Source organism: Alosa sapidissima, chromosome 1 (assembly GCF_018492685.1).
Source record: "Alosa sapidissima isolate fAloSap1 chromosome 1, fAloSap1.pri, whole genome shotgun sequence".
NCBI classification, from domain to species: Eukaryota; Metazoa; Chordata; class Actinopteri; order Clupeiformes; family Clupeidae; genus Alosa; species Alosa sapidissima.
This window is the reverse complement of record NC_055957.1, coordinates 17,649,059-17,666,140: the sequence shown is the minus strand read 5'-3', so window position 1 is coordinate 17,666,140 and position 17,082 is coordinate 17,649,059. Positions and strand designations below refer to the sequence as shown.

Genomic DNA, 17,082 nt, shown 5'->3' with positions numbered 1-17,082 from the left:
TTGTCGGCGTTACGCACGAGCCTAATTTCAGATGACACATTGGTTACATTTGTGGTGCAGTTGATCCTTTATGCTTGGCACGGGAACGCAAACATGTACATTCCATATAGACAAATCAATAATGTAAAAAATTAAATTAAACAATTACAAGCCCTTTTATATATATATATATATATATATATATATATATATATATATATATATATATATATATATATATATATATATATATATGTGTGTGTGTGTGTGTGTCTTCGTGTGTGTGTGTGAAAGCTAATGTACACAGCCATGCAAAAGGATAATGCAAATTATAGAGAATTCACCATAATGCATACCTCTACCAGAACGCACACAAGGTGCAGATACATGAATATTGAGTCTATTGTGTTTTATGTGCTGGATATAAGGTGCAGACATGAATATTGAGTCTATTGTGTGTCATGGGCTACGGTGTAAAATAACATCTCCAACACAGGAGACAATGTCAAACATTGTTCTGCCAAATCATCAGCATTACTGTTGACTAAAATTAAATTCAACACAACTTTCACGTCATGCTGCTTCATCGTGTGTACAGTCCCCACGGACATTTCAGTGACAGCGCCCCTATAAGACACCGGAGCGCCTGTCTGCTAAAATACCATCTGACATCATACAAAGTAATTCTGGCGAATTTGGCGAAGAGATAGCCTATGAAACTCGCGCTATTTTCGTCACGTTACGTGTTTACATTACTGAACAAGTCTTCTTTCCAAAGACCATGACATGTTTCTGTGTAGGAGTCGGCTGGCACAGGACTGCGCACTGGAAACATTTGTTGAAGAGAAAATGTTATCAATGCCTCTCTAGCCCCGGGGAACAGCTGCGGGCTCTTATTAGAGTGTAATGCCCGATGCCTGGGGCACCCTTGTCCAGTTGGCCATTCACAACTGACTGAGAGATCTGGGGCTCACATCTAAAAAACCTACTGAGACATTTCGAACATCTATAAGGTGCAAGGCAATGCAGCGCAACGCGTCTCTTATTTACAGATTCGGTGAGTGCATGTGTTCGACAGGAACCATCGTCTTAGCTGTGGGTTGAATGTCAAACAGTTTATTGCCGAGTGCCACTGAGACCATTTCTGTTAAATGTCTATCCTCATCGTACGTACATGTAAAGTATCTCTGAACCAACATCAGCAACAGACTATACAACTTGGTATAGAGTGCACGTGAGAGGGCTTATGAGAAAAATTGTACGATGCGTGTACCTTTTCCATGTGACCCTCTAAGACTGCTATTCGAAGAAGGCGGGACTTGGCTAAACGTGTAGCTACAGCGAATCGAGAAGGGTTGGGCGGAATTTGTCATATCACAACAGAGCGTGTACACTAGTGTGTGTGAGTATAGGCACACACTTATACCCACCCCTGTCCAGAAAAACCCATATAAAGGATTTAAAGTGAACGTAATAGTGACAAAATGTACGCTGCCAGCAAGCTCAAGACTCATCCAGCAAAGTCAGATATCCCCCATATCATGTGCTCTAGCATTCTCGCTGTCTTTTAGACTTCTATTGATAAACGTGTCCATGTTCAGGTTTAAACTTTATCTCCACAAAGAGGATAAATTTAGGCAGCTATTTAAAATGTGGACGCCCCACACGCAAGCACTGCTGAGATCAGTTACTTACTGTGGGCCCTATCAAACAGCAGGTGGTAAATCATGAACGCCATTAATCAAAGTAAGTGCCTTTGCATGTACCATCCTTCAGTATACCCCTTTTCTTCTTCCATCTCTCTCTAACCTTCTCACCTATCTTACATTAAGTAATGTACACACAATCCTATCTGCACCCAAAATGTTGGTAAGAAAGCCTTGAATTTCCCACTTATGTCAAATGGAAAAATGAACCTGACAATGTCAAAAATTAGTGTCTATGGCAAAACACATAAATAACATATTTCAAATATGCAATCTTACACCCCCCCCCCCCCCCCCCTTCCCCTGGGCAGGCATTTTGATCTGCTGCTGGATCTGAGAGGGACTGTGAATCACTGCAGAAACATCCCAAACACTGTACAAATGCCACCACCATAAACCAGGGATTCGGCCGCAGTCACACAAGCACAACACATGGTGCCACTGAGCAGGCTCTGTGGCCCGTTGACCCCTGGCTCTGAGCTGACCTTTGATGGCTAGTGAACACAGCGGCAGGCGTCACTACCACAGCAGCAGGCTGAGAGAGAGAGAGAGAGAGAGAGAAAGAGTAGATTTGACAGTAGATTGAGAACAAGAAAAAGACAGAAAGACAGACAAACTTAGACATATAGGCCAACAGCCAGTCGTATTGGGATAAAAAGGAGAGACAGAAATCGCACAAGCAGACAGAGTTGGAAACTGGCAGACGGTTTGTGCATGATCCAAAGAAAAGGAGAGATGAGCCAGGCAATGTGCTGGTAGTTTATCGATGGATAGAGAGGAGACAGTAATTTAAGCAGACTAGACCATGAAACAGACATTCAGTCACACAGACATGAACACACAATGACAGGGACAGGGCATGTGAGAGGTTGTGGTTATACGAGTAGGAGGAATTTGGTGGCTGGATTCTGTGCTGGAGAGCAGACCCTCTCAGATAACATCTCTAATGTCCAAATCAAGAGGCCAGCTAGTTAATCACATGCCAAAGTGCAAACAAAACCTCTATAATGTTTACAAACAAACTAAGTGTCTGCATGAAGAAATACAACAGAAGGCCTAGGCGACTGCACAGACGTAGCATCTCATCCACAGTAATGGTATTCATTTTGAGATGCATCAGGGCAATATATCATTGCTTGGTATGTCAGAAGGCAAGACGAGTTGTCATAAAATTTGGAACAGCTTGGGTTTCATGATGGGAGGGGGGGGGGGAGCAACCTGTGCTAGTGGGTACATTTTGGCACTGGAGGGCCTGGCGTTTTTGGATTCCCCATTTGAGGAAACCATAAAATAAATGTCGATGGATGGATTTGGAGGCAACAAACATTTACAACACACTGATCCTCATATATGGAGGGCGACTCTTACTTATGCATGGTGGTCATGGTAGATCAACTAGCAGCAAGTATGATTGCCACAGCGACTCAACAAGCCTTGAAAACAGCACTCAGAGGACAATCAGTGCAAAATACGGACTGTAATGTAGATTGCACTGTACTGGGTACTGCTTTCAGTCTTTGTGGAGGGTAGAAATGAGAAAAATGTGGACTCATAATGCTATGGCCATGTGGTGTATGAACTTTGATACTGATTGAAAGTAACATGCATCATTCTCCTGCGGCAGTGGTCCTCAAACTACGGCCCGCCAACTCATTTTGGGTGGCCCCCCGAAACATGTCCGTGGTATATAGCATCTGGCCCGCACGGGAGTAGCCTACGACATCGTCAAACTATAACCGGCGTAATTTCCCCATTTATTCTCTATGGCGAGTCTTAACAGTACACATGTAATACTCGTTTTGTCCACTGGTGGTTGTTTTGGCGCGGTTTCGCGTTTGCCATCGAAAACGGAATGAAATGTAGGCCTACCTGCAAACAATGTAAGAGGCCTATGTTGACTGCATCAGTGCTCAAAGTATTTCTAAAAGTTTATGAATTATTTGTTAATAACTAACTAACTTCTATTCAAGTCATATTTCTGGGACTTTCTGGGATAATTATTTCTATTTTTTATTCACACGTTCAAATGTTCATACAGAGTTCAAAGTTCTCATCAGGTGAGTGAAAGTTAGAATGGTGGTCATTTCAGATGTGTTTGCCAGCACTTCATAAAACTCTCATAGTTTGATAACTTTAAATTATTTGTAGGATATTGCTTGTTCACAACTTGAGCTATGTATGCAAAGAAACATAGTCTTTTTATTAGTATTATTTCATTTGAGCTACATTTTACACTGATATGGCATGGTGGCAACATAAACACAGCTAGCAATGGTATTAAATTGCAGGGATGATTAAATGTAATGGAATATTCAACTAAGGTAGACTGCTGTTGTTCACAGTATTAAGATATTTATGGTTGATATACTCCGAGTCTCTGGCCCTCTCTTAGAGCCAGGCATAGTGAGCTGGCCCTCGGAAGAAAAAGTTTGGGGACCACTGTCCTGCGGCTTGCTATCTCATTTTCCACAGTCTTAGCTGTCTCAGTCTTGGTTTGTTTGTACCTAGATAATAATAAAGGTCTCTTATTTACTCATCAAGGAATTATCAGATTATACTTTGTAAATATTATTATACACATTATAGACTGAAGTTCCATTGTCTATACATTAGGATTAAGAAAACATCTTTGTTTGCTATTGATATTAACTGACTTCAACTGATTCAAATCTGAAGCTAGACATTAGGGCAAGTGACAAGCCCAGTTAACATTAGTGTTTCTTAGCATCATAGTCGTAACATTTACATCTGTGATAAAGTCGATGTAAGATGTAGCAGTATTAAAATAGTTGCAGTATTACAGTTTTTCTCAGTCACTTTGGTGCATTTCTGAAATCATTAACATTTGCAAAACAGTTTTTTTCACTAGTATAAATACTTACTTTTGAGACAAACAAAGTATTTTGAATCTTGCTCAAAATGCTTTGTTTGTCTCAAAAGTAAGTATTTATACCAGTGAAACTGTCAGTGTAATCAAAATGTGTCCTTTCCAAAAAGTCCTTATGCCATTGTTTTTGTCAAGATAGTCAAACTGTTTTGTCTTGTTGTCAATATGTAAGTTTTTTCTAATGAACAATGTGCAAGGTATCACTATTTTCTATGTTGCATAGCTATTTCAAAACTACAAGGAGTTTCACATTATTGTGTGTGGAGGGGGTTGATTTCAAGACTGTGGATATGTTTAAAAGTTTTTACTGTTGACAGACATTGTGACAGTATAAATAAAACAAAGGCTTTTACAGCATTGTGCAAATGAAAAATTACCAATATACAGTAAAGCACCCCTTGGTCAGAGCTGTGCACCACTGTACATCTTTCTATACATCCTGATGTTTCTGTCTTTCAGGTCACATATATGTATATACTGTATGCTAGACAGACATGACAACTAGTTCAGCACTTTTGCATGTAATGACTCAAGCGATGAAATAAGGCCAATCTGTTTTATGGGGTAGGACTATTCAGCATGGAACTATAGTGCATTTTGACCAACATGACAATTGGAAATGTAAAAAACAGACTTTTGTACAAAATCAGTTGCATGTACAGTACGTACTAAACCATTGCTGTTTGTTCAAGATGGGGAGAAACTACTTTAATGATTTGCACAAGTGACGATAATATGGAGTTTGAACAAACAGTTTTGAGAATTTCAATTCTGATCTGAGAATTGCGCCAAAGTGACTGAGAAAAACTATAGTATTAGTCCATTATTATTATTTTAATTCTATTTGACCACTTTAAGCTTCAATACTAATTGTTATTGTTGTAAGTTACTTTGGATATTTCTAAGTAAACATTAACAGACCTATATTGCTAACAGCTATATTGCAACTGAATTTGGTGATGAAATAACTATAAGAGACCACACTAGCAGGTTCCAAGACACTGGTCTCATCCCTGTGGCATAACCCCCATGTTAACTACCCCTCCAGCACAACAACAACAGCACAACAACAACAGCAGCACAACCCTGCAACACCAGTTCATTTGAACAGGAGTTCACTCTTGGGGCTATGGAATCATACCATGTTAACTACCCATCCAGCACAACAACAACAACAACAGCACAACAACAACAACAACAGCACAACCCTGCAACACCAGCTCATTTGAACATGAGTTCACTCCTGGGGCTATGGAATCATTACTGGAAGTCAGTTCTGGCAGTTTGATCTTCTTGACTACACATTCTGCCCTACCCTATCAGGGACAATAACTTTGACTGCCATGTTTGATATTATTTATTGTCTTGCCCTTTGGTTGTACTCTGGGTAACAAGTGCCTAAAAAAGCCAAGGATGATGTAGAGCTGTCATCAATAATTTAAGGTATGTCAGACATCTGTGGTAAGGCCCTGGCGGCTTTGGCCCATACACCAGCCATGTCCTTATATTTAAATACATTTCAGGTGGTCTGTCTCATTTGCCACGTCTCTCTCCAGCAGGCTCAACAAGGGGACGAGTTACAATCCTCAGAGCAACGGTCATCAATGCAGGATGCAGGACATACGGCTACAAATCTCTAGTGTGGAACAGCTCGACCAATCTACACAATTTATTTTCGCCCAAACCATAATCAGACCATGACAACCACACCACAATGTCATTGTAACAGTATACAATTATGCTATTTTTATCACATTACCATAAGCCTTCCCTATGAATTCCTTGTAACCTTCCTACTAGGTCATAGTCCAAAATGCATTACTTTCCTTTTTTCCCTAGATGTTCCTAGACTTTTTTCAACTTTTTTCCTAGACTTTCCAAGATGTCCCTCTGTGGAGATAAACAAGTGCAAAGTAGTGAGAGAACGGAATGCATCTGCTAGCAGTTTGCCCACTGGTCGTAAACTGGAAAATGCACCTGAAACTGAACTCCCCTTAAGAATTTCTCAGTTAACGGTCGATGGATTCTCTACAACGAGTGAGTTACCAAGCTCATGGGGTGGGGTACCACAAGGTTAAAGTAGACGTGAGGTTCCTGTTAACCCAGGGCAGCCTCCAAAGAGGCAGCCTAGGGCGAGCACACAGGTGGCAGGGCAGATTACAACTTAACACATTTTAACCAGCAGAAATCTACATTAGTACTGACATAATCAACATCAATAGTATTTATATTCATCCTTAATTTATCCTTAATTTATAATCCGGTGTTAATGTATCCGGTATGTATTAAGCCTAGTCCTAGACTAAAAGAACATTTAAATGGAGATCTGCATTGAAAAAATCCGCTCCGACAGTAACTGCTCTCCAACACCATCTAGTGACACAGCATTAGAGGTACAACTGATAATCAGAGATTGAGATTCAGGGCTCTTTCAATTTAGCAGCAAAGGGATTGGCTACTGCAGGTAGGAAGTGCTGCTCACAAAGCACTACTCCACAATGAGATAAAACGATGATCTAGCATGTTGAAAAGGTGTATGAAAAAAACAGTTAAATGTAGAAAACCGTAGACAATTCTGTAACAAAATCAAAACATTTAGGAATATGCATTTTTAATGGTCATTAATCATTAAATTGTTCCATAATAGCTCCTGCTCCATGAAGAGGTCGGTCCGTTGTTTTTTTTACCCACAGACAAATGTGGTCCCGTTAGAGGATTTACCTTACTGAAGCAAGGTAATCAGCCAGGGACCTCAGACAAGATGTTCTGGTGTACTCGTAGGTCGCGTTTCTAAGGGAAATAATCCATAGGATTCTGCCATAGTAAACCTGATGCAGAATACATTTTAGGTGAAAAAATGCCCCGAGGACGCTTTATGGTTAGTTCTGAAGATGACACCTGGATATGCTCCCTGAGACTTATGCCATCCTCACACAAGTGAGCGCCACAGAGCAGGTGACTTAGGTCCAAATGCTGGTCCCAGGTGAAGATGTTCTATGTAGTTATCTTCTTTTAATGTAATCCGACGATGGCAGGTACAGGCTACATCTTTTCATAGGTGAGCTGATGACCACAACTAGTGCAGGTTTTCCTGTAGAGGTCTTCCTCCTCGTCCACCAGCTCTTCAGGGCCGTACTCATGCTGGTGGATGCTGGTGTCCTTCCGGAACATGCTGCTTCTCACCGCCTTCCTCAGCTCTGCCAAAGAGACATTGGGTTTTTGTACTGAGTGGGTTGTGGTAAACATATAGTGTGTGTCAGTCAGTGAACCAGCCAATAGTTCATTTAAAACATTGTGAGTCTGTGTGTATTTGATTAAGACCAACAGTTGACTGCGCACATAAATCATCCTTGACAAGCGCACACACAAATGTTTTGCACTATTGAAGACAAAGCATAGGTCAGTTTATTTACCTTTGACCTTCTTGTTGAAGCGTTTTTGTTTCTGGACCTCTCGGTTCTCCTCACGTGTCTCCTTAGCCTCCTCCAGCGCCTCCTCACTCCCCCACACCTCCATACAGCGCATCTCCACCTGAAACCACAGTCACTCAAGTTCAACATGGACCAGCTCCACAGGGACCACTCTGGTTGTCACCTTTCACCAATATTTGTCATAGAACTTTCTTAATCATTTTGAATGACCTGCAATACAGTTATTATCAACATTCCCATTGCTGTACATGTAATATGCAACCGTATGTTTAACATGGACATTTTACCTAAGTAGACAAAGGAAATCAACTATTTTGTTTTGTTATTGGCCTAGCAGCAGCAGCGATTTTACAGGACTCTGGTAGGTTAAAAACAGCACACTGAACCAACTTCCTCACTCCTAATCCCAGTGTTCATAGTAAATGTGTCTAGCCCGCCCGTCTGATTGCTGGAATATTGTCCGGAGTCCAGTGCATGTTTGAAAGGGGCTTATGTGAGCCCAGTAGTAGGGGTGTGAGGCCACCTGCAGCTTGAGGTACAGCTTCATGTCCCCCCAGTGAGTGTTGTGGGGGTTCTTTCTGAGAATGAAGCGTAGTGGTGGCTCCCTCTTGTCCAGATCACAGTCCTTCAGTAAGTAGTTCTGCTTCGCCTCTGTGCGAGAGATGAGCTTGTGCTTCACCTCATTGTCCCTAAAACACGAAGAAGTACAAACACACAGCAAGGTTTGTTGAAAGATGGGTAACATGCTTGCTTCATATAACTTTAATTTATATTTTCTTTCTTTTTATCCTTGAATGTAATTCTAAGCTTTTTCTTTTTATCTTTTTTTGTCTTCTTTTCTTTTTATTTATATATTTATATATTATTTTCTATTGAGGGCCTTCCTGTTTAGAGTCATCAACATGCATACAAATACAGATCCATACAGCTAGGCTTGAATCAGTGCAGAGGGGTAAACCCAAGACCCGTCGTCCAGCATTTAAATACATCCTGTTGCACAACCTGTTTTTTTCTTTTTATCTGCCTTCATGACATTTTTATTTAACATTTTACACATACGCCTACCACTTGTCATTTCTGATGACCAATTATGCATAACTCAAAACACATTCGCTTGACCAGTAGACCATAGCACACAAAGTAGATTAAATGACATCTATGAAAAACACACATCTACTGGAGACCTTCACCTTGTTTTATCCACAGCTGTAAACCGTTGGCCCTAATCATGCATGCGTGCACGTGCACACACACACACACACACAGAAGAAAAATACTACTGCTTGCAGACAGATGCAGGTGCTTCCTTGAACATGTTCTCTTTATTTTGGGGGATGTGCCTAAGTGGCTTTGGAGGTGTGTGGATTTTAACCACACCAAGTTATAGCTAATTATTTAAAATGGTTTGTGTTGAAAGTGTTTGTTTAAAATGGAAAGTGTTTGGTTACCTGCACTTGTCACATACTGCTAAATCAAAACTGTTGCTCAGGTAAGAGTCCATGAATGGCTTGGAACACTCCTCACACACCAGATACTCAGATTCGATTACAGGAGCTGCAACCCATGAAATTACATTCAATTAACATACGATCTGAGAAACAGAATTAACAACATCGTTAATTCAGGAGACAGCTTAATATAACACTTCACCATAATGCTAATAAAGTAACAAAACCACCATTATGTCAAATAGGCCTATTGTATGAAGTAGGCCAACAAAAAAAACTCCAATTTTACCATTTTAGTGTAAGCAGCACGCAGAACATAACATGGGGAAGTGCAAAGGGTCAGACAGGTGGGCCTCCTCTCAACACTGAAGTTTCCAGTCCGTACCTGGCTGCTGGGTCAGTTTCTTTGCTATTTGTCCGTCTTCTTCATCATCATCTTCAATGAAAAAGCCTGCTCCCGAATCAACTGTTTTCGCGACTTTTGCACAAGTCCCACCTGAAAAATGTATGATGGGGATTCTTTAGAGGTGAGTCGCCATCGCAAAAGGTTTCTCCAAGACATCTGTTAAATATGAGGACGCGTACACCTGTGCCAAAATGACTTAGCCTAGCCTAACTTACCCTAGATCAGTGGTTCTTAACTGGTCTGGCTTTGGGACCCACAATTTCCCATGTTAATTTAGTCGCGACCCATTTTTTTTTTTTTTTTAGTGTTCAAGTTCAAGCCAACAAGGTGAGCTACTGTACATGGTAAGACACGCAAAGTGCCTGTAGGCCTACTTGTTTAGAACATGCTGATGTTTGGCATTACATTTGTGAAGTCTTCAGGATATTAAGATAGTACTGTAGATCTGACAAAGTAGCACTTAAAATGGGTGATTATTTATTTATTTTTTTACCCACAAGCTCCACGTACGACCCACCCAGAATGGTTCCGCGACCCACTTTTGGGTCCCGACCCACCAGTTAAGAAACACTGCCCTAGATTACCTACCTTCTCCCAATGCTGAAGACGGTCGGCTCGCCAGTCGTGCTTGTCTCAACATTAGTGCCCGTTGCCTATTGCGTTCTATCTTAGCCAACATAAAAGCTGATAAAGGCTCGGACGTTGTTTTTGGCAGATCATGAGATGCCTTTTCCGCCAGGGCCGTCTCCATGTTTGACACAAAATTAAAACTCTTGTTTTACCAAACACGAATAAAGGCCTATTTCACACGCCGTTTAGACGAGGCTGGGCTGGGACGGGACCGACTAGCAGACCTTTTTGTCAGTCATAAGAATCAGGCCAAAGATTCTATAGTTAACCGTCTCTGATCAGGCTAAACTAAGACCGGCAGGCTAACATTACAACAATGTTAACAATGAACGAGCGCTGGTAAGAACAAACACCGATAGCTTGATAGGGTATATGAAAGCTGTATTGTGAGCTAACATACACGAAGTTTCTTGCATCGTAAACATACTGCAGGGCCAACGGAAACAAAAGGGTTAATTACACAACTGCAATTTCTTCGTTTGAACTAGCCACCAAGTAGTCGGCTCACGCTCGCCCTCTATGGCAGTGGAGTTGTAACGGGATGTTATACGGACAAGTCATGACACCATGGGCAAATTCTTAGTCAATTTGCACGTCGTCTCGCGATGATATTCGAAAGATTTTTGATGTAGGCTAGTGTTCTCTTGTTTGGTGGGTAGCCTATGTCACAGGTGCTATCATATCAGCAAGAACGTGTAGCAAGTGAACACAGTGGGTGCGGATAATTTCCCTGTCTATCCTCCCTTCCATCCTTCCTCCTGTCCTAGGCTAGCTCCTCCTTCTAATTAAAATGATGCATCATGCTCACTCACACATGATGCTGCGCATCTCTTCAGCTAGAATAAACAAATTGCAGAGAATACGAACTTATACCCATGTCTAAAAATATCATATGAACTGCACTCAGAAAAGGAGGTACGGTTGGGGTCCATTTTTGTTCCTTAGGGCAGTGTTTCTCAAACTTTTTCAGACCAAGGACCACTTCACCAATAAATAGAAACCTCACGGACCACCTACTGTAATAGGTGTAGCTAAAAAAAACAGTAGACCTACTTCAACAGTATATTACACAATAGGCATACTCACTGAACAACCTTGCTTATCGTCTTGGCACCTTGCTTATTGTGTTAGAGGATTCATATGATTTAAACTGGCATAGGTTACATAGACAGTGTTGCAGAACTGTTTGGATTTACATACAAGTTGGTTCAATATTGCAAACAACTTATTGCAAACTACTTATTTTATCACGTCTGCCCACGGACCACTTGGGATAGCTTGCGGACCACCAGTGGTCCCCGGACCACACTTTGAGAAACACTGCCTTAGGGTACACATTTTGGTGATGTTACCACAATTGATAAACTCAACGGGAGAGACTTATTAACGAACCTGGGGGTACAAACAGCGTATGGCATCAATTTAATGCCAGTTGTATTGAGAATCAAAACCCAGAATTTGATAATGAAAACTTAGAATCTGTAACCGAGAGCACTGTCATCTCCCTTTCTCTTGGAGGTCCTTCTCAGTTTCGATTCTCTCAGACTTGCTCTGAGTCCTAAAATATTCTCGCTTTAGTTTTGCCATGGTTTTGACAGTAGGTGGGCCGGATGTATTGCAGGATGCTGGAGGACGGGATTTAGTCCCTTGGCTACTGACCAAATCCAAAATTTGGTAGGCCTACATGGACTTGGGACGTTCAAGAAATCAGGTGGCCTTTATCCCCTAGGGGCGCTGCAATTATCAAATGCATTTTGCGTTTTTGGACGTTACGTTAATGCACGTAACTTTTGACCAGTATGTCTGATTGTCAAAAGGTACTGTTGGAATCCTTCAACGCACTATGACATCAATTTCCGCCATATTGGATTTTCCACCATATTGGATTTTAGCAAATTTTGTCCGATCTTCACAAAACTTGACGTACATGAACCTCCGACCAAGCCTCAAAAAAGTTAGTGATAGGATTTTTGATTTTTCGAGAATGTGTGCCTGTCACAGCCAATCACAATCGGCAGTAAAGCCGCCATAAAGGAAGTGTGGTCATATCTAAACAACAGTCTAGTCCTGTTGGTGAACCGCACCTGAGCAAGCACACCTAACTGAGAAAAGTACACTTAATCCAACTGAGGTGAAGAACTACAGACCTGTCTCCCTTCTTCCTTTCTTGTCAAAGGTTTTGGAGAAAGTGGTCTTCAAGCAAGTATGTGACTTTCTTCATCAGAATAATCTACTAGACCCTAAGCAGTCTGGTTTCAAGAAAGGTCATTCTACTGAAACTGCTCTTCTGTCTGTGACTGAAGCATTGAGAGTAGTCCTCTGCTCAGTCAAGTTAGCTAGATTTATCTGCAGCTTTTGACACTGTTAACCATGACATTCTCCTTTCTATACTATCTGAACTGGGAATTTCTGGAAAAGCTCTTGACTGGTTTGAATCTTACCTTAAAGGGCATTCTTTCAACGTGTCTTGGCAGGGAAAGGTGTCTAAGTCTCATGACCTCACCACAGGTGTGCCTCAGGGATCAGTATTAGGACCCTTGCTTTTCTCTATTTACATCACTTCCTTAGGTGAGACCATTCGCTCCCATGAATTTGACTATCACTGTTATGCAGACAACACTCAACTTTACCTGTCTTTCCCACCTGATGACTCTAGCGTTTCCCACCGGATTTCTGCATGCCTTAAGGATAATTCGGCCTGGATGAAAGATCGGCACCTTCAGCTTAATCTCTCAAAAATTGAGTTTTTGGTGTTTCCAGCTAAAACAGCTATTCCCCAACAGATTCACATCCAACTTGACTCAACTTCACTGACCCCAACTAGATCGGCACGTAACTTGGGCGTTGTAATTGATGACCGACTTAACTTCTCTGAGCATGTAGCTTCTATTGCAAAATCATATCGGTTTATGCTTTACAACATTAGGAAGATCAGACCTTATCTGACACAAGATTCCACACAACTTCTTGTTCAAACCATGGTCATCTTCAAGCTGGACTATTGTAATTCACTACTAGCTGGCTTACCCGCTTGTGTAATAAGATCATTACAGCTGATTCAGAATGCTGGAGCACGCCTGGTCTTCAAAACAAGTTTCACCAAAATTTGGTAGGCCTACATGGACTTGGGACGTTCAAGAAATCAGGTGGCCTTTATCCCCTAGGGGCGCTGCAATTACCAAATGCATTTTGCGTTTTTGGACGTTACGTTAATGCACGTAACTTTTGACCAGTATGTCTGATTGTCAAAAGGTACTGTTGGAATCCTTCAACGCACTATGACATCAATTTCCGCCATATTGGATTTTCCACCATATTGGATTTTAGCAAATTTTGTCCGATCTTCACAAAACTTGATGTACATGAACCTCCGACCAAGCCTCAAAAAAGTTAGTGATAGGATTTTTGATTTTTCGAGAATGTGTGCCTGTCACAGCCAATCACAATCGGCAGTAAAGCCGCCATAAAGGAAGTGTGGTCATATCTAAACAACAGTCTAGTCCTGTTGGTGAACCGCACCTGAGCAAGCACACCTAACTGAGAAAAGTACACTTAATCCAACTGAGGTGAAGAACTACAGACCTGTCTCCCTTCTTCCTTTCTTGTCAAAGGGTTTGGAGAAAGTGGTCTTCAAGCAAGTATGTGACTTTCTTCATCAGAATAATCTACTAGACCCTAAGCAGTCTGGTTTCAAGAAAGGTCATTCTACTGAAACTGCTCTTCTGTCTGTGACTGAAGCATTGAGAGTAGTCCTCTGCTCAGTCAAGTTAGCTAGATTTATCTGCAGTTTTTGACACTGTTAACCATGACATTCTCCTTTCTATACTATCTGAACTGGGAATTTCTGGAAAAGCTCTTGACTGGTTTGAATCTTACCTTAAAGGGCATTCTTTCAATGTGTCTTGGCAGGGAAAGGTATCTAAGTCTCATGACCTCACCACAGGTGTGCCTCAGGGATCAGTATTAGGACCCTTGCTTTTCTCTATTTACACCACTTCCTTAGGTGAGACCATTCGCTCCCATAAATTTGACTATCACTGTTATGCAGACGACACTCAACTTTACCTGTCTTTCCCACCTGATGACTCTAGCGTTTCCCACCGGATTTCTGCATGCCTTAAGGATATTTCAGCCTGGATGAAAGATCGGCACCTTCAGCTTAATCTCTCAAAAATTGAGTTTTTGGTGTTTCCAGCTAAAACAGCTATTCCCCAACAGATTCACATCCAACTTGACTCAACTTCACTGACCCCAACTAGATCGGCACGTTAACTTGGGCGTTGTAATTGATGACCGACTTAACTTCTCTGAGCATGTAGCTTCTATTGCAAAATCATGTCGGTTTATGCTTTACAACATTAGGAAGATCAGACCTTATCTGACACAAGATTCCACACAACTTCTTGTTCAAACCATGGTCATCTCCAAGCTGGACTATTGTAATTCACTACTAGCTGGCTTACCCGCTTGTGTAATAAGATCATTACAGCTGATTCAGAATGCTGGAGCACGCCTTTGGCCTATAGGACACTGACTGGATCTGCTCCTTTATTTGCCAATTTTATTAGGCTATTTATTGAATTGACATTGTTATTTATTATTGCTATTCTCCTTATTATAGTTTGACCAACATTCTAATCTGTTCCCTGTTATATTTTTAAATATTATGTTGTTTTTTGAATTTGTGTGTCGCTTTGGACAAAGGTGTCTGGAAAGTCCCATAACCATAACCATAACCTTGCAGTTCCTCAGAAATACAGTCATTATTATTATTGGGGGCCAAGCAGCGAAGCTGTGAAGGCACCCATTGTGTTTCTATCTTTGGGGGCCAAGTAGCGAAGCTACTAAGGCACCCATTGTGTTTCTATCTTTTCTTGTTATTATTGTGCATCTTCTTCTTTCTTCTGCCATTGATGTCTATGGCAGCCCATAGAACAGTCTGGTAAAACATTCTAAAATTTGCCACTGATTGGGGACAGTCCCATGATTCTTTTCACCAAGTTTCATGTTGGCAGCTTGAGCACTCTAGCGCCAACAACAGGTCAAAGTTGGGCTTGCATTCATGCACGTATGTTTGACCCGCACACTTTGGAATCCTTGGACCATGCCGAGTTCAACGCACCCTATGACATCAATTTCCGCCATATTGGATTTTATCGAAGGTGAAACAACATTTTCAGAGGACACTAATTTTGTCCTATCTTCACCAAACTTTACACAATAATCATGTGTAATGACATGATCATTAGACCAAGCCTCACAAAGGTATTGCTTTTTGAAGCTTTCGCCCGCAACAGCCAATCAAAGTTGGCGGCGAAACCACAAAACAGGAATTGACCTTATATCTCAGCCGATCTTTGGTTCCTTGACATAAAAACATGGCATTTTATGTTAATATACAGTATGTTTATATTTTCATGCACTGGTAATTTCCTCGAAATTACATTTTCTAGTTTTTATTATTATTACAGTGCATGAAAATGCACTGTTCTGTTATCTGAAGTCTTCTTCTTCTTCTTCTTCTTCTTATTCTTCCCACCAAATTTCTGCGTCTAATTCAGCTTCAACCGTTTAACGTAGAAACTTCGTTCAAACTTTGTTGAAAAGGACACTTGAGGAATGTATTTTTCACTTTTGTAAACTTTATGCTTTTTGAGATATTAACAAAAAACTAGAAAATGTAATTTCGAGGAAATTACCAGTGCATGAAAATATAAACATACTGTATATTAACATAAAATGCCAAACAAACTTTTATTTGAAAACAGTTGGCAGGAGTCATAGTTGATAACAACTGACAGTTGAAATGGCTGAACAGTTAAATAGTTAAGTTTAAATAGTTAAATTATTTAATAGTGAATTATTGTAGTGAGGACATTTATTTTGAAACAGTTGTGGCCAGAGGAAATAGTAGTCTTAAGAGAGCCAGATTGTATGCTTAAAGCCTGAGACAGAGTATGTAGTTTAAAAGTTGAATGTAGATATTGTAATGGATGTTGATAGACAGAAAGTTGAATGGATGCTGATAGGCAGATTGTTTAATGGATGTTGATGGATCCATTGAGTGAATGGTTTGAAGAGGATGAATGGATAGAAAGTTGGATGGAATGTGCCTTATTTCCTTGTAGAATGGAGAGACACAGAGAGTTGGCCTAGTTAAGCAGGAAGCAGTTGATACAGGTGCAATCAGTTTAACTGGCCCTTTGATGGGTCCTAGTTGAGCAGCTGGAAGTTGATACAGGTGCAATCAGTTTAACTGGTCCTTTGATGGGTCCTAGTTGAGCAGCTGGAAGTTGATACAGGTGCAAATGAAGTTAATTAGTCCATTGTGATGTCATAGTGCTAATGTAAAGTCTATGGGGAACAACAAAACGGCGACAAATTGTGAATTTCCAGGCTAACGAGTTTTGACTAAAAACGGTAAAATCGAACTTTCTCAAAACACATCCGAATGACATGATTTGGATGTCAACTCAACGTATGTACTCCCAATCATCCGTAAATTGATCTAAAGTGCATTTTACTCCGGATAATTCCTTTAACCCTGTGTCGCTTTCCTCTGTTTCCCATGAGCTAAGGCCCAAGGTGGAGGTGG

At 40.9% G+C, this 17,082-nt stretch overlaps 1 protein-coding gene across 1 annotated transcript; it reads right to left on the bottom strand.

Moving 5' to 3' along the window:
• Nucleotides 1-4,861: 4,861 nt before the first annotated feature.
• Nucleotides 4,862-10,964, bottom strand: xpa (xeroderma pigmentosum, complementation group A). Its single transcript, XM_042100474.1, has 6 exons — nt 10,446-10,964; nt 9,837-9,947; nt 9,452-9,557; nt 8,527-8,692; nt 7,986-8,103; nt 4,862-7,769 (listed from the first exon to the last, which is right to left on the bottom strand). The coding sequence occupies exons 1-6, from the start codon at nt 10,606-10,608 to the stop codon at nt 7,615-7,617; spliced, it is 819 nt and encodes a 272-aa protein (XP_041956408.1). The 5' UTR covers nt 10,609-10,964; the 3' UTR covers nt 4,862-7,614.
• Nucleotides 10,965-17,082: the final 6,118 nt, after the last annotated feature.

What these genes read in the sequence shown, in the direction of transcription:
- xpa (XM_042100474.1), bottom strand. Translation starts at nt 10,608, where the DNA reads ATGGAGACGGCCCTGGCGGAAAAGGCATCTCATGATCTGCCAAAAACA. An exon ending in GAAACTGACCCAGCAGCCAG is followed by an intron (nt 9,558 to 9,836) that starts GTACGGACTGGA and finishes CATGGGTTGCAG; the next exon opens with CTCCTGTAATCGAATCTGAG. An exon ending in AGCTGTACCTCAAGCTGCAG is followed by an intron (nt 8,104 to 8,526) that starts GTGGCCTCACAC and finishes CTGTGGTTTCAG; the next exon opens with GTGGAGATGCGCTGTATGGA.